Source organism: Bombina bombina, chromosome 1, assembly GCF_027579735.1.
Source record: "Bombina bombina isolate aBomBom1 chromosome 1, aBomBom1.pri, whole genome shotgun sequence".
Lineage (NCBI taxonomy): Eukaryota > Metazoa > Chordata > Amphibia > Anura > Bombinatoridae > Bombina > Bombina bombina.
The window spans coordinates 984,537,681-984,557,774 of NC_069499.1; the positions used below are offsets into that span (position 1 = coordinate 984,537,681).

The 20,094-nt window shown below is 41.6% G+C and overlaps 1 protein-coding gene across 2 annotated transcripts in view; it reads left to right on the forward strand.

Annotated features, from left to right (window-relative positions):
* The window catches only part of ARFGAP1 (ADP ribosylation factor GTPase activating protein 1), a 173,424-nt gene that overhangs the window by 126,271 nt on the left and 27,059 nt on the right, over positions 1-20,094 (forward strand). For both annotated transcript variants that reach the window (XM_053708883.1, XM_053708893.1), the window contains exons 9-12: positions 2,073-2,105; positions 4,354-4,410; positions 5,670-5,729; positions 6,400-6,476. In XM_053708883.1, coding sequence (XP_053564858.1) covers positions 2,073-2,105; positions 4,354-4,410; positions 5,670-5,729; positions 6,400-6,476 — 227 coding nt within the window. The remainder of the gene's footprint in view (positions 1-2,072; positions 2,106-4,353; positions 4,411-5,669; positions 5,730-6,399; positions 6,477-20,094) is intronic.

Genomic DNA, 20,094 nt, shown 5'->3' on the forward strand with positions numbered 1-20,094 from the left:
CTTACCTGATAAATTTATTTTTTACGATACGACGAGTCCACAGCCCACCCTGTTTTTTTCTAAGACAGGTCTTTATTTTGTTAAACTTCAGTCACCTCTGCACCTTGGCTTTTCCTTTCTCTTCCTAACTTCGGTCGAATGACTGGAGTGGGAGGGAAGGGAGGAGCTATAGATACATCTCTACTGTGGTGCTCTTTGCCTCCTTCTGCTGACCAGGAGGCGATATCCCATAAGTAAGGATGAAATCCGTGGACTCGTCGTATCGTAAAAGAAATAAATTTATCAGGTAAGCATAAATTTCCTTTTTGCTGGATGTGAGGAGCCAATGAAAGAACAGACTTAAGATAGCAGCTAATGTTGAACCATTTTATCCAATGATAATAGAATTTGAAATTCTATAGAGGTGCGCTAGTGAAAGTTCAGGAAATCAGTAGAATCCGGCAGCACTCTTGATAGTAGAAGACAGTGGAGATAACCCCTAAAGAAACAAGGATATACAGAGGCGCCACATAGGGTGATATCGTATGGGAACAACAGATAAGATAACAAATGACCCCCCATTGATACTTTTTTACCGGTATCTACCAATTGTGGACTTGTTGCTTTTCCCTCCGTCTGATCCGATTCGGTGTGAGTCCACGCCTATCACCTGGGTGCACTGACGATTGGATAATCGCTACCCTTGGAGGAACCATCCGCTGAGTCTGATCTTCTATCGGCGTGATCTGACGCTGGCGTGTGGAGGTCCTTCGGGTGACTGTATTGGTCCTGTGCTGCACAGTGAGGCACTCCGGTTGTGCCTTTTTGTTTGTGAGTAGCCATTACCAGAGGGGGGTCGTTTATCTTATCTGTTGTTACCATACGATATCACCCTATGTGGCGCCTCTGTATATCCTTGTTTCTTTAGGGTTTATCTCTAATGTTGAACCATGTAAAGATTTGGATGAGCATGGCAGAAACCTTTAAAATGGGTTGGAGGCTAAAGCACAGAGCGTGAAAGATATGCTTTTGAGATCAGAGATGATTAGAGGGTGTATTGTAATGAGCTAATGGTTTGAAGGAACAGGGGTCATCTGATCATTTGTGACCTTTTGAACTCTGTTTTAGTTAAGTGTAGCAGATAGTTTTTATTTTTAAGTTTTGAATTTAGGTTGTAAGGTAGGTAGTGAACCTGGGTAAAGAGGTGGTTTCTTTATTAGAATGAGGGTTGTCAGGTTTAAATGCTGATGGATATATGCCAGCTTAAAGGGAGAGGATGAGGACAAGAATTTTAGGGAAGTAGAACAAGTTAGGATGAGTTATGAAGGGATGGGGTCAAAGAGGCAGGTTGTGAGAGATGAGGATAACCGGAATGAAAACATTTCATCCTCTTTTTGGAGAAGCACAGCAGAGACAGAGATATATCTTGATTTTAGAAATACTTAAAGATACTGGAGAACAGAGGCTTTAATTGAGAGAAGAGGTTTAACGTCAGTGTGAGGAATGGGAAGTAGTTTTATTTAGAGAGGTGTAGGGTATTGATGAGCAGTATAGATTCATAGTGATATAAGTCTGCTCGAGAGCACCACTATGGTCATTTAGCAGCCCATGAGCATTGTTGGTGGTAGTGGGTAAGTTTTGTTGTAATTGATAGTAAAAGTTGTGGTGCAGGATACCAGGATGCTTGACATCTAGCTTTGAATGTAGTGATTTTCTTGTATTGGGTGGGCAGCGAGGTAAGAGCAAAACATATTTGTAAGGTTTCTTGTTGGATGATGAAATTTTGATTTCTGTGGGATCTGAGTGTAGTCAAGGAGGGGGCAGTGTTACTGGGTGTTGATGTTGTTAATTGGAATGTGATGGACAGAAAGAAAGGAAGAGATCACGGGTGAATTGAAAAGTATGCAGCCTAGTACTGGCACGAACATGTAGGCTGTATGAAACCTTATTGTTAATAAGAGAGGAACTGAATTAAACTGGAATAAAGTTTAGTGTGGCCAGATGGTTAAATGTAAGGCAGGTAGAGCATTCAAGACATTTGTACCTCATATCTCACAAATCAGTCTGCTCATAGATGTTCTTCTCCCCTCTAGGCAACAAAGCTGGGATCTCAAGCAACACAGAAGGTAACAGATGCTACTAGTTGAGGTTTGCTTGGTGGCACACTTATAGGATTGCAAGTTATCTGTTTTTAGAGCCAGTGCTTTTTATGGGCCAGAGTAAGACATCCTGTATAAAAGATGTTTTTTTTTTACAAATTAGTGTGCATTTCAATAGGGGAGAAGAGATGACATGTCAATCAGAAAAGTACCACGCTAAAGGACAAAATATGTTTAAATCATTGAAGATGTATCACTTTACCACAAAATTTTAAGGGAATGTGGTAAATCATTGCTTGATTTAATAGGTTATAGAATAAAATTGCCCATCCTCTAACGAATTTCTTTATTAGCATAAGCCTACTACAAAAGCACTTTTAAGGTCATATTTAAAACTGTGCTCTTTTGGAAATGCTAAGTTACACTGCCTGGTGTATGTTTTAGCCATGATGTTATCAAGACTGTTTTGTAACGCAGTGGAGATGTATTCCCTTTTAAACCTACAGTCCTTTATACTGCTTAGTTTCTCATTTTGTTAAATGAATATCAAACCACTGTTGCTTTTGAAGTAGTAGCTTAGGTGTGATCAAATAGCAGGAAAATGACACTGTTAACAGCAAAGATCCTACCCTCTGCAGTAGATTCTTAAAAGGACATTGTAAGGATTTGTTGTTTTTTTTTGTCCCATCTTAAAAAGATTATTAAAAATGTGTTCTTTTTTTTTTTTTTCTTCTTCTTCTAAAAAATGAATCCGTCCTATGTTTAACTTTTTCAGTACCAGTTGTGTGTGAACTTGCTTTCCCTGCTAATTTCTATTTAAAGAGTTCTACCATTTTTGATGGTAATGTCCCTTAAAGGGCCATAATACCCAAATGTTTAAACACTTGAAAGTGATGCAGTATAGCTGTAAAAATCTGACTAGAAAATATCACCTGAACATATGTAAAAAAGAAAGTTATTTTACCTCAAAAGTTCCTCAGTAGCCACATCCCATTGTAAAGGATTTCTAAGCAGTATATTAGTATGTCTGTCCCGGGACAGCCGAAAGGGATGAACCTCATGCACACTCATGTTATTTCCTTATTCAGTGTAAGGAATTTTAAATGAAATCTCATGAGATCACAGTAAAAGAGTTCATGACCTCAGCACTGCTGATGCTGATTGGCTGCTGGTCATTTCTTCATTTTTTTATTTTTTTTTTACCTGCAGCTGGGAGCAGCTGATTATAACTTTTTACACAGAACTTACTCTGCTGAGCTGAGGAGATTGTGAGGTAAAATATCTTTATTTTTTACATAGAGATGCTCAGGTGATATTTTCCTGTCAGCTTTTTCCAGTTATACTGCATCAGTTTCAAGTGATTTAGCATATGAGTATTATGTCCCTAAGTATTTTGCTAATTTGTAATGCAGGTATGTATGGTTTTACACCCCCAAAAGTTGTGCCCCTATACTAAAGGCAACTTCTTCTCCCTACCCTCTCCATTGCTGCATACATGCAGTTTTTGGGAGGGAGCAAGCAGCCTCCGGACTCGGTAATGCCTCTAAGATCTATGTATGCATGGTCCATGAGTAGCTCTATGGTGGTGTTTTGATGTTTCTTCCTCTTTATGGCTGTATTGTACTGCTTGTTGCAGTCTTTCTTTGTGTATCTGAAACTTGGAACTGAATGTCACTGTCCAGTACCTTCAAAACAACCCAGTGTCCCAGTCCTGGTCTATTTCCCTCTTGTGGTCTTGTACTATGTGCTGTGCAACGGGTAATACGTCATTTTGTGAGGTCCAGAATCGCTGCAGATGTATTTGAATCACTTGTATTCACCCCTCTTTGTATCTAGTTTTTTTTGTTTTTTATGTTTTACATGCTCCCCATCTCAGCATTTTATGTTCTCATCTTCACTGATTTATTCCATGTTGTCTTATCTGACAACCTTTTCTACTTTAGAAATCTCTGCTACCATTTCCTTCATTTTTTTTTTTTTTTAATCAAACAGTTATGTTGATCTTTTACCTATCATATTCATACCCTATATTCATTGTCTGTAACAAATGTTTTCCTCTCTCTCTAATACTTTATTTCCCTGTGGCTGTATCCCCTGCCTTTCCCTTTAGCTTGGTTCGTTTCCCTGTCCTTTTATTTTCCTCTGTGCTGTCTCCTATGCTCGTGTTTGCCTGAAGTGTATTTTAAGTACATGGTTAGTGCATGATCCCTGTACCCCCTTCAACCTGTCAAAACCTTTCTGTTCTCCTGATTGCTGTTCTTTCTTTCCTGGATAGGCCTCTGAGCTAGGCCAGACCATTAATGAGACTGTTGTCAAACCGGCCCAGGAGAAGGTAATTTCAATGACTCTCTGGGGTTTACCTGTCTCCTGTACACTTTTTTTTTAACCTTCTTGGCACAGCATCACGTTAATTCCTGCACAGCTAGCCATCTATTTGACTTTTACAAATCTTAACACATGCTTTTGTATATTAACAATTATGGGCTAGTTTGCAACTGCTTTACAATACTCAAAATAATTACCCGGTTACTATGAGAGTACATCTTGAAAAGATACTGTTCATTTGGCCGAAAAAGGTTACAGAAGTCCATATGCAATATTTTTTTCCTGAAGCTTTTTGATGTCTATTTTCCTTATCTGTGAATGTTTCTGCATGTAGCTAACAAGCATTGCTAATCTATTTTTGCAAAACCATCATATGCATAATACTTAACTGTACACACAATTTTCTTTGTTTAAAAAGAATGTGCAAAAATAATAATAAACATTGTTCTCTCACTCAATGTGTAAAATGGCAAAAATGTAATCGGTAAAGTAATAGTTATGGATTTACGCTAATAGTGACAGCTGTAAACTTTAGCTCATAAGAAAACAGTCACATTCTGTATAGCCAGTATCTCTTACTTTCCTTGCTGATCCTTACTGGAATCTCTCCAAATGAAACAGAAGAGAAAAATAATACACGCTGTCTTAAAGGGACAGTATATATACTGAAATTTCCATATGAAATATTTAGTTATTTCTAATGAAACAACTTTGCTATAGAACTTGAAATACAACCTGCTGACTTCTCAAGGCTACATATTTTCCCTAGTTGGCTTTAACTGATAACTGTAGTCTCATGTCTTGATTGGCTTTTCCAAATAAGGCAAATGGTTGGTGGAGTTTGACTGTTGAAAAACAATTGCAAAAATAAGGATGTTAATTTGTTTTAAAATGTGAAGACATGGCTAATATGTTAAGAAACGCACAATATTTGGCATTTTACTCATTTTGAGTCTTCATACATTGTTCATTATTATTTCCCTATTTACTTTTAAATCAAACAGCACATTATACTGGTTGGTGAATTAAAGGTTTTTTTGGTGTTATACTTAGGAGCGCTTTTTAAGTGTTATGATCGGTATACTTGATCACGGTGATACTGTGGCTTATTGTCACAATATGCATGTACCCTGCTCTGCGGCTGTTGCACATTGCCCTGCTCTCCCCGTTTCCTGCATGTTATGATTGGTGTATGGCTGCTTCTCAACCTAGATCCACTTCTGCAATCTCTTGTTCCTCATCCCTCTCCTTTGCCCCATCCTTCAGGTTAAAGAGGGGCGGATTCTTGAAGATGTTAGCAGCAGTGTGTCCCACCTGGCATCTAAGGTAGGGAGCGTTTATTGGCACAGTACAGTTAGTCTTCATACCCAGGCATACATTAACCAGTTTTCTGTGGTAATTTACCCCACTCAGTAATTTAGATGACTTTCTGCAACATTAGCTTAACTTAGTGGTTCAGAGTAATGCAGTGCTCGTGTTTCTGGAACTCATTTGGGTTAACATTTGTTCATTAAACTGGTCTGAGTACTGCATTAACTCTGTGTTGACCTGGTTTGTATGTGCGTATGAAGACAACTGCTGTGCCATGTTGAACTCACTAAAACAGTCTCTAATAATTATTGTTTTTGTCCACATGCTGCTCTCTATGGATGTTGTGGTGAGTGCTTTCCACCACCCCAGAATTATTAGCCCTCTGACCTCTTCATAGCTAACAAATACTGACAGAGACTTATTCTTTACTTTTACAATGACTGTGATCAATTGTAATACCCAAAAATGAGACCAAATACCTTAATCTCTGCAAATTAAATTACTGTTTAACCACCACCCGCCCACATCAGTCCCATATTTTCCTTCCTAGAAAAGTACCACCTGCCAACTCCTCTAAAACCAGACCTATTGTTCCTTATTTTGCATTTATTTCAAAATATTTTAAGTTGTTATGTATACATGTATCCATGACAAGTTTACCCTCTGCCTTATTTGGTAACCACAGGTGCAGGGGGCAAGCAGCAAAAGCTGGAAGGATGTTACCTCTTTTTTTTCTGGCAAAAGTGAAGATATTCCAGAAAGGTAAGAAGGTGTGGGTCTTTGTATTGCATGTGTGCAAGTGGATTTAAGTACTGCATGAAGCTTGATTTTGTGTCCTAAATTGCTGTATACTTTTACAAATGGTACTGCATATTAGCCTTGAATAAATGCATATACTGGTTATTTGATTGTTTTTTTTTATAGGTTTATAAATGAGTACTTGTTTGCCTAAATTAATGTGTTTTCTGCTTGTGAACTAATTTTAATGTCTGCTGTGTTTGTGCTGCTACCTGCAGACTGGGTGTGAGCATGTAGCTGTTTTGAGTGAGAGTTTGTATGCATGTCTGTATGTGCTGTATGGTATCTGTGTGTGTCTTTTTATTTATGGTGTGTGTCTGAATGTGTAATGCATGGTATGTGGTAAGTGCCCTTCACAGTGTGTATATCTGGGTATACATTTTCGGCCACATTACAAGTGGAGCGCTAAATATAATTTTTTAAGAAAGCGATATTTGCAGTCCACTGAGTAATATCAGCGCACGCTAATGTGCGCTGGTATTACAGGTTGATCGCAATTGTTCCTGGGTAGCAATGTGCTCACAAGAGCGTCCTTCCATAGGCTCCACAGCATGAGAACTAGGGGTTAAGTCGTGCAGCGATGGCCACATATTGTAAATATATATATATATATATATATACATCAATATTTATGTGTTTAATGTGTATAAACTCATATTAACACATAAATATATATTTCTCTTGCAAGGTGTATCCAGTCCACGGATTCATCCTTACTTGTGGGATATTCTCATTCCCTACAGGAAGTGGCAAAGAGAGCACACAGCAGAGCTGTCCATATAGCTCCCCCCTAGCCCCACCCCCCAGTCATTCTCTTTGCCGCTCTAGCAGTAGGGCATCTCCACGGGAGGGTAAAGTGAATGTGGTGTTAGATTTGTAGTTTTATATCTTCAATCAAAAGTTTATTTTTAAATGGTACCGGTTTGTACTATTTAATCTCTGGCAGAAAAGTGATGAAGATTTCTGCTGAGAGGAAAACGATTTTAGCATGTTGTAACTAAATCCACTGCTGTTCCCACACAGGACTGATGAGTACCAGAAAATTTCAGTTGGGGGGAACAGTTTGCAGGCTTAACTGCATTAAGGTATGTTTCAGTCATCTTTTTTCTAGTCAAGACACGATAATGCTAGAAGACTGACAGGAATCCCCATGAGGGAAGGGTAAGCCATATTCTGAGACTTAGTATAGAATAAGGGCTTATTTAACAGGGCTCAATAGGCTGGTGGACACTGTGAAAGGGCAATCGATTATTTTATTCAGCAAATACTCATTGGTAGACACTTTTAAACACCTTTGGTGTGTTTGTTAAGGTTTTTTTTTATCCACATGGCATAAATTTAGTCACCTAAGTTTGACTTTGAGGGCCTCACAACTCCGTAGTGGAGTGGGAGGGGCCCTAATTTCGCGCCTCTGTTGCGCAGTTCATTTCTCCAGACAGTTCATGCTGCTTCACGTGGAGGGTCCAGAGACTGCTTGAGGGACTCACAGAAGCTGTTTTTCCCCTAAACTAATCCATAAGGGAAGGTAGGGCCACAGCAGACTGCTTTGGCAAGGTGCTGTGGTTGTGGGCTTTAGACTGCTCCGGTTTGGGCATTAAGGGGTTAATCATGCTGAAACTTGGTTCGCAATCATATCGAAGCATTAGGCACATGTGTCCCAAGTGCACTAATGTGTCTATACAATTTAAAGATCATATTGTGTCACTTAAAAATGTAGCCCAAGATGATTCTATGACGGAAGGTAATGAAGATAGTCCACCTTCCTCTCCCCAAGTGTCACCACCAGTTACGCCCGCGCAAGCAATACCTAGTACCTCTAGTGCATTGGCACCTATTACATTGCAACAACTAGTGACAGTTATGGATAATTCCCTTGCGGCCTTTCTATCCAAACTGCCAGTTTTTCCTACAAAGCGAGATAGCTCTGTTTTAAGAACAGATTATGAGCAGTCGGAAGCTTTGGGAGGTTTATCTGACGTACCCTCACAACACTCTGATGTAGGGGCGAGGGATGTGATGTCTGAGGGAGAAATTTCTGACTCAGGAAAGGTTTCTCAACGGGCAGATTCAGATTCATTAGCTTTTAAATTTAAGTTGGAACACTTCCGCGTATTGCTTAGGGAGGTTCTATCCACTCTGGATGATTGTGACCCTATGGTGGTTCCAGAGAAATTGTGTAAAATGGACAAATACCTAGAGGTCCCTGTATACACTGATGCGTTTCCGATCCCTAAAAGGGTTGCGGATATTGTTACCAGGGAGTGGGAAAGACCAGGTGTCCCTTTTGTTCCCCCTCCTATTTTTAAGAAAATGTTCCCCATTACTGACCCCAGGCGGGACTCGTGGCAGACGGTCCCTAAGGTAGAGGGAGCAATTTCTATGCTGGCTAAACGCACAACCATTCCAATTGAAGACAGTTGTGCTTTTAAAGATCCTATGGATAAAAAATTATAAGGTTTACTAAAGAAAATTTTTGTTCAACAAGGGTTCCTTCTACAACCGATCGCCTGCATTATTCCTGTAACTACTGCAGCGGCTTTCTGGTTTGAGGCGCTGGAGGAGTCGCTCCAGAGGGAGACCTCATATGACGAAATTATGGATAGATTTAAAGCTTTAAAACTGGCTAATTCTTTTATCACAGATGCCGCTTTGCAATTAGCTAAGTTAGCGGCAAAAAATTCAGGTTTTGCCATTATGGCGCGCAGAGCGCTTTGGCTCAAGTCATGGTCGGCCGATGTGTCGTCAAAATCAAAATGACTAAATATCCCTTTCAAGGGAAAGACCCTTTTCGGGCCCGAGTTGAAAGAGATTATTTCGGATATCACCGGGGGAAAGGGCCATGCTCTCTCACAAGATAGGCCTTTCAAGGCTAAAAATAAGGCTAATTTTCGTTCCTTTTGCAACTTCAGGAGCGGTCCTGCTTCAACCTCTGCAACCGCAAAGCAAGAGGGTAATGCTTCACAGCCCAAGGCAACCTGGAAGCCTTTGCAGGGCTGGAACAAGGGTAAACAGGCCAAGAAGCCTGCACCTGCTACTAAGACAGCATGAAGGGGTAGCCCCCGATCCGAGACCGGATCTGGTAGGGGGCAGACTCTCTCTCTTCGCTCAGGCTTGGGCAAGGGATGTTCACGATCCCTGGGCATTAGAGATCGTTACTCAGGGATATCTTCTAAAATTCAAGGACTCCCCTCCAAGGGGAAGGTTCCACATTTCTACAGACCAGACAAAGAAAGAGGCGTTCTTATGCTGTGTAGAAGATCTACTCAAGATGGGAGTGAGATGTCCAGTTCCAATTACAGAACAAGGACTGGGTTTTTACTCACACCTGTTTGTGGTTCCCAAAAAGGAAGGAACTTTCAGGCCAATCTTGGATCTAAAAATTCTAAACAAATTCCTCAGAGTTCCATCATTCAAGATGGAGACCATTCGGACAATCTTACCTATGATCCAGGAAGGTCAATATATGACTACCGTGGATCTAAAGGATGCGTACCTACATATTCCTATCCACAAAAATCATCATCAGTTCCTAAGGTTCGCCTTTCAGGACAAGCATTACCAGTTTGTGGCCCTTCCCTTCGGGTTGGCCACCGCTCCCAGAATTTTCACAAAAGTGCTAGGGTCCCTTCTGGCGGTACTAAGACCGCGGGGCATTGCAGTAGCACCTTATTTGGACGACATCTTAATACAGGCGTCGTCATTTCCCAGAGCCAAGGCTCATACGGAGATTGTTCTGGCCTTTCTAATGTCTCACGGGTGGGAGGTGAACACCGAAAAAAGTTCTCTGTCCCCGCTCACAAGGGTTCCCTTCCTGGGAACATTAATAGACTCAGTAGAAATGAAAATATTTCTGACGGAGGTCAGAAAATTAAAGCTTTTAACTACTTGCCGAGTTCTTCATTCCATTCCTCGGCCATCTGTAGATCAGTGCATGGAGGTAATCGGATTAATGGTAGCGGCAATGGACATAGTCCCTTTTGCTTGAATACATACATCTAAGACCACTGCAACTGTGCATGCTCAAACAGTGGAATGGAGATTATGCAGATTTGTCTCCTCAAATACAACTGGACCAGAAAACCAGAGACTCTCTTCTCTGGTGGTTGTCTTAGGATCACCTGTCTCAGGGAATATGCTTCCGCAGACCGGAGTGGATCATTGTAACGACCGATGCCAGTCTGTTAGGCTGGGGAGCGGTCTGGGACTCCCTGAAAGCTCAGGGCTTATGGTCTCGGGAAGAGTCTCTTCTCCCGATAAACATTTTGGAACTGAGAGCGATATTCAACTTGCTTCAGGCATGGCCTCAACTAGCGGCGGCCAAATTCATCAGATTTCAGTCGGACAACATCACGACTGTGGCGTATATCAATCATCAGGGGGAACAAAGAGTTCCCTAGCGATGAAGGAAGTCACCAAAATAATCAGGTGGGTGGAGGATCACTCCTGCCATCTATCTGCAATTCACATCCCAGGAGTAGACAACTGGGAGGCGGATTTTCTAAGTCGTCAGACTTTTCACCCGGGGGAGTGGGAACTCCACCCGGAGGTTTTTGCTCAGCTGACCCAGCTATGGGGCATTCCAGAATTGGATCTGATGGCGTCCTGTCAGAACTCCAAATTTCCTCTCTACGGATCCAGGTCCAGGGACCCCAAGGCAGCATTGATAGATGCTCTAGTAGCGCCTTGGTCCTTCAATCTGGCTTATGTCTTTCCACCGTTTCCCCTTCTCCCTCGTCTGGTAGCCAGAATCAAGCAGGAGAAGGCTTCGGTAATTCGGATAGTGCCTGCGTGGCCACGCAGGACTTGGTATGCAGACCTAGTGGACATGTCATCTGTCCCACCATGGACACTGCCAATGAGGCAGGATCTTCTAATACAGGGTCCATTCAATCATCCAAATCTAGTTTCTTTGCGGCTGACTGCTTGGAGATTGAACGCTTAATTCTATCTAAGCGTGGTTTCTCTGAATCAGTTATAGATACTCTGATTCAGGCTAGAAAGCCTGTCACCAGGAAAATTTACCATAAGATATGGCAGAAATATCTTTGTTGGTGTGAATCCAAGGGTTACTCGTGGAGTAAGATTAGGATTCCAAGGCCATCTGTAGCTCAGTGCATGGAGGTAATCGGATTAATGGTAGCGGCAATGGACGTAGTCCCTTTTGCTTGAATACATACATCTAAGACCACTGCAACTGTGCATGCTCAAACAGTGGAATGGAGATTATGCAGATTTGTCTCCTCAAATACAACTGGACCAGAAAACCAGAGACTCTCTTCTCTGGTGGTTGTCTCAGGATCACCTGTCTCAGGGAATATGCTTCCGCAGACCGGAGTGGATCATTGTAACGACCGATGCCAGTCTGTTAGGCTGGGGAGCGGTCTGGGACTCCCTGAAAGCTCAGGGCTTATGGTCTCGGGAAGAGTCTCTTCTCCCGATAAACATTTTGGAACTGAGAGCGATATTCAACTTGCTTCAGGCATGGCCTCAACTAGCGGCGGCCAAATTCATCAGATTTCAGTCGGACAACATCACGACTGTGGCGTATATCAATCATCAGGAGGGAACAAAGAGTTCCCTAGCGATGAAGGAAGTCACCAAAATAATCAGGTGGGCGGAGGATCACTCCTGCCATCTATCTGCAATTCACATCCCAGGAGTAGACAACTGGGAGGCGGATTTTCTAAGTCGTCAGACTTTTCACCCGGGGGAGTGGGAACTCCACCCGGAGGTTTTTGCTCAGCTGACCCAGCTATGGGGCATTCCAGAATTGGATCTGATGGCGTCCTGTCAGAACTCCAAACTTCCTCTCTACGGATCCAGGTCCAGGGACCCCAAGGCAGCATTGATAGATGCTCTAGTAGCGCCTTGGTCCTTCAATCTGGCTTATGTCTTTCCACCGTTTCCCCTTCTCCCTCGTCTGGTAGCCAGAATCAAGCAGGAGAAGGCTTCGGTAATTCGGATAGTGCCTGCGTGGCCACGCAGGACTTGGTATGCAGACCTAGTGGACATGTCATCTGTCCCACCATGGACACTGCCAATGAGGCAGGATCTTCTAATACAGGGTCCATTCAATCATCCAAATCTAGTTTCTTTGCGGCTGACTGCTTGGAGATTGAACGCTTAATTCTATCTAAGCGTGGTTTCTCTGAATCAGTTATAGATACTCTGATTCAGGCTAGAAAGCCTGTCACCAGGAAAATTTACCATAAGATATGGCGGAAATATCTTTGTTGGTGTGAATCCAAGGGTTACTCGTGGAGTAAGATTAGGATTCCAAGGATATCGTCTTTTCTCCAAGAAGGATTGGAGAAAGGTTTGTCAGCTAGTTCCTTAAAGGGACAGATATCTGCTCTGTCTATTCTTTTACACAAGCGTCTGGTGGAGGAACCAGACGTTCAAGTGTTTGCTCAGGCTTTAGTCAGAATCAAGCCTGTCTATAAACCAGTTGCTCCGCCATGGCGTCTAAATTTAGTTCTTTAAGTTCTTCAAGGGGTTCCGTTTGAACCTTTATATTCCATAGATATTAAGTTATTATCTTGGAAAGTTTTGTTTTTGGTAGCTATATCTTCTGCTCGAAGAGTTTCTGAATTGTCTGCTTTGCAGTGTAATTCACCCTATCTGGTGTTCCATGCAGATAAGGTAGTTTTACGTACCAAACCTGGTTTTCTTCCTAAGGTTGTTTCTAATAAGAATATTAACCAGGAAATCATTGTTCCTTCCCTGTGTCCTAATCTAGCTTCTAAGAAGAACGGCTATTACACAATCTTGATGTGGTTCGTGCTTTGAAATTCTATTTACAAGCAACTAAAGATTTCAGACAAACATCATCTTTGTTTGTCGTTTATTCTTGTAAGAGGAGAGGTCAGAAAGCGACTGCTACCTCTCTTTCCTTCTGGCTGAAAAGCATCATCCGATTGGCTTATGAGACTGCTGGGCAGCAGCCTCCTGAACGAATTACAGCTCATTCCACCAAAGCTGTGGCTTCCACATGGGCTTTCAAGAATGAGGCTTCTGTTGAACAGATTTGTAAGGCAGCGACTTGGTCTTCATTGCATACTTTTGCCAAATTTTACAAATTCGATACTTTTGCTTCTTCGGAGGCTATTTTTGGGAGAAAGGTTTTGCAAGCAGTGGTGCCTTCCATTTAGGTTACCTGTCTTGTTCCCTCCCTTCATCCGTGTCCTAAAGCTTTGGTATTGGTATCCCACAAGTAAGGATGAATCGGTGGACTGGATACACCTTGCAAGAGAAAACAGAATTTATGCTTACCTGATAAATTACTTTCTCTTGCAGTGTATCCAGTCCACGGCCCGCCCTGGCAATTAAGTCAGGTTAAACATTTTTTGTTTAAACTACAGTCACCACTGCACCCTATGGTTTCTCCTTTTCTCCTAGCCTTCGGTCGAATGACTGGGGGGTGGGGCTAGGGGGGAGCTATATGGACAGCTCTGCTCAGCTCTTTGCCACTTCCTGTAGGGAATGAGAATATCCCACAAGTAAGGATGAATCCGTGGACTGGATACACCGCAAGAGAAAGTAATTTATCAGGTAAGCATAAATTCTGTTTTCTTTCATGTAATTGGCAAGAGTCCATGAGCTAGTGACGTATGGGATATACAATCCTACCAGGAGGGGCAACGTTTCCCAAACCTCAAAATGCCTATAAATACACCCCTCACCACACCCACAATTCAGTTTTACAAACTTTGCATCCTGTGGAGGTGGTGAAGTAAGTTTGTGCTAAGATTTCTACGTTGATATGCGCTTCTCTGCTTTTTTGAAGCCCGTTTCCTCTGAGTACAGTGAATATCAGAGGGATGTGAAGGGAGTATCACCTATTGAATGCAATGGTTTTCCTCACGGGGATCTATTTCATAGGTTCTCTGTTATCGTTCGTAGAGATTAATCTCCTACCTCCCTTTTCAGATTGACGATATACTCTCACATTCCATTACCTCTACTGATAACTGTTTCAGTACTGGTTTAACTTTCTGCTATATGTGGATGGATGTCTTCAGTTAAGTATGTTTTCATTACTTAAGACACTCTCAGCTATGGTTTGGCAATTTATGTATTTATATAAAGTTTTAAATATATGTTTTGTACTTATATTTGCCATGATTTAGGTTTCAGTATATTTCCTTTTGCAGACTGTCAGTTTCATATCTGGGAAATGCATTTTTTAGAAATGTATTTCTTACCTGGGGTGTAGTCTTTTTTCAATTGACTGTCATTTTTCAAATTCGCGGGCAGAATTAGGCTCGCGAGGGCGCAAAATGCTAAAGTTTATTGCGTCATTCTTTGTGCAAGATTTTTTTAGCGCGAAGTTACGTTCGTTGACGCAAATTAGTAATTTCTGGCGTTATAGTTGACGTCGGGTCCTTTCACAAGGTTGCGTCATCTGTCGTTTCCGGACGTTTTTGGCGCCAAAAAATATTTTTCTGTTTGTTGTGCATCATACTTGGCGCCAAATATTTTCATTATTTTAGACCCTATTCCTATTTGCCTCTTGCCTTTTTCTATGTCAGAGGGCTATTCTGTTTGCATTTTTTCCCAGCCATATAAGGAAATTGTTAATTTTGCTTTATATGTTGTTGTTTTCTCTTACATTTGCATATCTCAGAATTCACTGTTGGATCCCTGCTGCCTGATAACAGTTCTACCAAAGCTAAGTGCATTTGTTGTAAACTTGTGGAGATTATACCTCCAGCTGTGGTTTGTAATAGATGTCATGATAAACTTTTACATGCAGAAAATGTATCCATCAGTAGTAGTTCATTAACTGTTGCTTTTCCTTCAACATCTAATGCACAAGATATACCTGTAAATCTAAAATAATTTATTTCTGATTCTATTCAGAAGGCTTTGTCTGCCATTCCGCCTTCTAATAAACTTAAAAGGTCTTTTAAAACTTCTAAGTTTGATGAAATTTCAAATGACCAGCAACATACTGAATTATCCTTCTTTGAGGAGGATCTATCTGATTCAGAAGATCCTGGCTCAGATATTGACACTGATAAATCCTCTTATTTATTTAAATTGGAGTATATTCGTTCTTTGTTAAAAGAAGTGTTGTTTACATTGGATATGGAGGAAGCTAGTCCTCTTGATATTAAAACTAGTAAATGTTTAAATTCTGTTTATAAACCTCCTGTAGTTATTCCAGAGGTTTTTCCAGTTCCTGATGCTATTTCTGATATGACTTCAAAGGAATGGAATAAGCCTGGTACTTCTTTTATTCCTTCTTCAAGGTTTAAAAAATTGTATCCTTTGCCAGAAGTTAGATTGGAGTTTTGGGAAAAGATCCCCAAAGTTGATGGGGCTATCTCTACTCTTGCTAAACATACTACTATTCCTACGGAAGATAGTACTCCTTTTAAAGATCCTTTAGTTAGGAAACTTGAATCTTATCTAAGGAAAGCTTATTTATATTCAGGTCATCTTCTTAGGCCTACAATTTCTTTGGCTGATGTTGCGGCTGCTTCAACTTTTTGGTTGGATACTTTAGCGCAACAAGTATTGGATCATGATTTGTCTAGCATTGTTAAGTTGATTCAACATGCTAATAATTTCATTTGTGATGCCATTTTTGATATTATCAAAATTGATGTTAAATCTGTCTTTAGCTATTTTAGGTAGAAGAGCCTTGTGGCTCAAATCTTGGAATGCTGATATGACTTCTAAGTCCAGATTGCTATCTCTTTCTTTCCAAGGTAATAAATTATTTGGTTCTCAGTTGGATTCAATAATTTCAACTGTTACTGGGGGGAAGGGAGTTTTCTTCTACAAGATACGACGAGTCCACGGATTCATCCTTTACTTGTGGGATATTATCCTCCTGCTAACAGGAAGTGGCAAAGAGCACCACAGCAGAGCTGTCTATATAGCTCCTCCCTTGACTCCACACCCCAGTCATTCTCTTTGCCTATACTAAGTAATAGGAAGGGTAAAGTGAAAGAGGTGATAAAATGTTAGTTTTTATTTTCTTCAAGCAAGACTTTTTTATTTTAAATGGTACCGGTGAGTGCTATTTTTCCCAGGCAGCAGATGGATGAAGATTTCTGCCTGGAGACTGATGATCTTAGCAGTTGTTACGAAGATCCAGAGTAGTTCCCACAGAATGGCTGAGGAGTACTTAAGAAACTTCAGTGTGAGGAACGTTTTTCATGCTACAAGCATTGAGGTATGTTAAGTAATTGTTTTCTGGAGAGACTGTGTTATTTCAGAATTGGCTGACAGTATCCCCATGAGGGAAGGGGTAAGCAGTAATCCTAATGTGAAAGAGAAGGGTATTACTGGACCTGTATGTTGGGCTGTAAAAAATGGTTGACACTGATAACATAATGTTTGTGGGTAAATTAACGTTTTTTGTGACAAACGTTTTCATTTATAATGGCAATGGAGGGTGCACATGGCTTCTGTTAGACTTGGGTATATGAACCCACATGGCTAGGTTTTTAGACCGCTTGGTAGCGGTTCTTTTGCAAGGCTGTGAGACATTGAGCAAGATTTGCGGGGCCTATTTTCGCGCCTCACAGTTGTATTTCCCATGCAAGCTCCAGCTCCAGTGGGCCTCTCAGGAAAGTTTGGGCCTAATCGAAGGGTTAAACAAACGTTTTTGTACATAAGGGTTAAGTATTCCTTTTCTTGTGCAGCAATCTTAGCTGGCAAGTTAGGATACATATATAATAAAATTGAGATAATTTTATCATTTTAAAGCAGTTTTGGAAAAATGTTATGCTTTTTTTTCTCTTAAAGGCGCAGTACCGTTTTTTCAGATTATTTTTTTTCACTAAATAAAGTGTTTTCAAGCCTGTTTGTGGTCATTACTAGCCTGTTTTAACATGTCTGACATTGACTAAAGCCAATGTTCCTTCCATGTGTTTAGAAGCCATTGTGGAACCCCCACTTTAAATGTGTCTCTCATGTACTGAAAGGGCCCTACATTGCAAAGAACATATTTTAGCTGGTAAAAGTATGTCTCAGGATGATTCTCAGTTAGAAGAGAATCCGGTTATGCCATCTGTTTCTCCCCAAGTGTCACAACCTTTAACACCCGCCCGCCCAAGCGACGCCAAGTACTTCTAGTGCGTCTAATTCTTTCACCCTACAAGATATGGCTGCAGTTATGTCTACTACCCTTACAGAGGTATTATCTAAACTGCCAGGTTTACAGGGTAAGCGCAGCAGGTCAGGTATTAGAGTAAATACTGAGACCTCTGATGCTTTATTGGCCATCTCCGAAGTACCCTCACAGTGTTCTGATTTGGGGGTGGGGGACTTGCTGTCTGAGGGAGAGCTTTCTGATTCAGGAAAGATGTTCCCTCAAACAGACTCAGATGTGACTGCCTGACTCTGGATGATTGTGACCCTATTGTCATTCCACCAGAGAAACTGTGTAAAATGGATAAATATCTAGAGTTACCTACTTACACTAATGTTTTTCCAATCCCTAGAAGAATTTCGGACATTGTTACTAAGGAATGGGATAGACCAGGCAATTCCGTTCTCTCCCCCTCCTACTTTTAAGAAAATGTTTCCCATATCTGACACCATTTGGGATTCGTGGCAGACGGTCCCTAAGGTGCAGGGAGCTAGTTCTACCCTGGCTAAGCGTACAACTATACCTATTGAGGACAGTTGTGCTTTCAAAGATCCTATGGATAAAAAATTAGAGGGGCTTCTAAAGAAATTGTTTATTCATCAGGGCTTTCTTCTACAACCTATAGCGTGCATTGTACCAGTAACTACTGCAGCAGCTTTTTGGTATGAGGCTCTAGAGGAGTCTCTTAAGGTTGAGACCCCATTAGATGATATTTTGGATAGAATTAAGGCTCTCAAGCTAGCTAATTCTTTTATTACAGATGCCGCTTTCCAAATGGCTAAATTAGCGGCAAAGAATGCAGGCTTTGCCATTTTAGCGTGTTGAGCGTTATGGCTTAAGTCTTGGTCTGCTGATGTGTCCTCTAAATCCAAGCTTTTAGCTATTCCCTTTAAGGGTAAGACCCTATTCGGGCCTGAACTAAAATAGATCATTTCTGACATTACTGGAGGTAAAGGTCATGCCCTTCCTCAGGACAAAACGGTTAAAATGAAGACCAAACAGAATCATTTTTGTTCCTTTCGAAACTTTAAAGGCGGTCCCTCTACTTCCTCATCCGCCTTTAAGCAGGAGGGGAACTTTGCACAATCCAAGTCAGTCTGGAGACCTATCCAGACCTGGAATAAAGGTAAACAGGCCAAGAAGCCCGCTGCTCCTACCAAGACAGCATGAAGGGGCAGCCCCTGATCCGGAACCGGATCTAGTAGGGGGCGGACTTTCTCTCTTTGCTCAGGCTTGGGCAAGAGACATTCAGGACTCCTGGGCATTAGAAATTGTCACCCAGGGGTATCGGTTAGAATTCAAGGATTCTCTCCCAAGAGGGATATTTCATCTTTCATGTTTGTCTGTAAACCAGACAAAAAGAGAGGCGTTCTTACGCTGTGTAGAAGACCTACATACCATGGGTGTAATCTGTCCAGTTCCAAAATTAGAACAAGGGCAGGGGTTTTACTCCAATCTGTTCGGGGTTCCCAAAAAGGAGGGAACCTTCAGACCGATTTTATATCTCAAAAGTCTAAACAAATTTCTCAGAGTCCCATTGTTAAAGATGGAGACCATACGAACAATTTTACCAATGATCCAGGAGGGTCAATATATACCACCGTGGTTTTGAAGGATGCGTATCTTCACATTCCTATCCACAAAGATCATCACCAGTTCCTCAGGTTCACCTTCCTGGACAAACATTACAAGTTTGTGGCCCTTCCTTTCGGGTTGGCCACAGCTCCCAGAATCTTCACAAAAGTGCTAGGGTCCCTTCTGGCTGTTCTAAGGCCGCGGGGCATAGCAGTGGCGCCCTATCTGGACGATATTTTGATTCAGGCGTCAAATTACCATCTAGCCAAATCTCACACGGACATCGTGTTGGCTTTTCTAAGATCTCAAGGGTGGAAGGTGAACATAAAAAAGATTTCACTAGTTCCTCTGACAAGAGTTCCATTCCTAGGAACTCTGATAGACTCTGTAGACATGAAAATTTTTCTGACGGAGGTCAGAAAATCAAAGACTCTAACTACTTGCTGAGCACTTCACTCCATTCCTCGGCCATCAATGGTGCAGTGTATGGAGGTCATTGCGTTAATGGTAGCGGCAATGGACATAGTTCCGTTTGCTCGCCTACATCTCAGACCACTGCAGCTGTGCATGCTCAAACAGTGGAATGGGGATTATGCGGATTTGTCTCCGCGGATAAATCTGGACCTAGTGACCAGAGATTCTCTTCATTGGTGGTTGTCACAGGATCATCTGTCCCAGGGAATGTGCTTCCGCAGGCCAGCATGGGTCATAGTGACGACGGACGCCAGCCTCTTGGTCTGGGGTGCAGTCTGGAATTCCCTGAAGGCTCAGGGTGTGTGGACTCAGGAGGAGTCCCTACTACCAATAAATATTCTGGAACTGAGAGTGATATTCAACGTGCTTCAAGCATGGCCTCAGCTGGCTTCGGCCAAGTTCATAAGATTCCAGTCGGACAATATC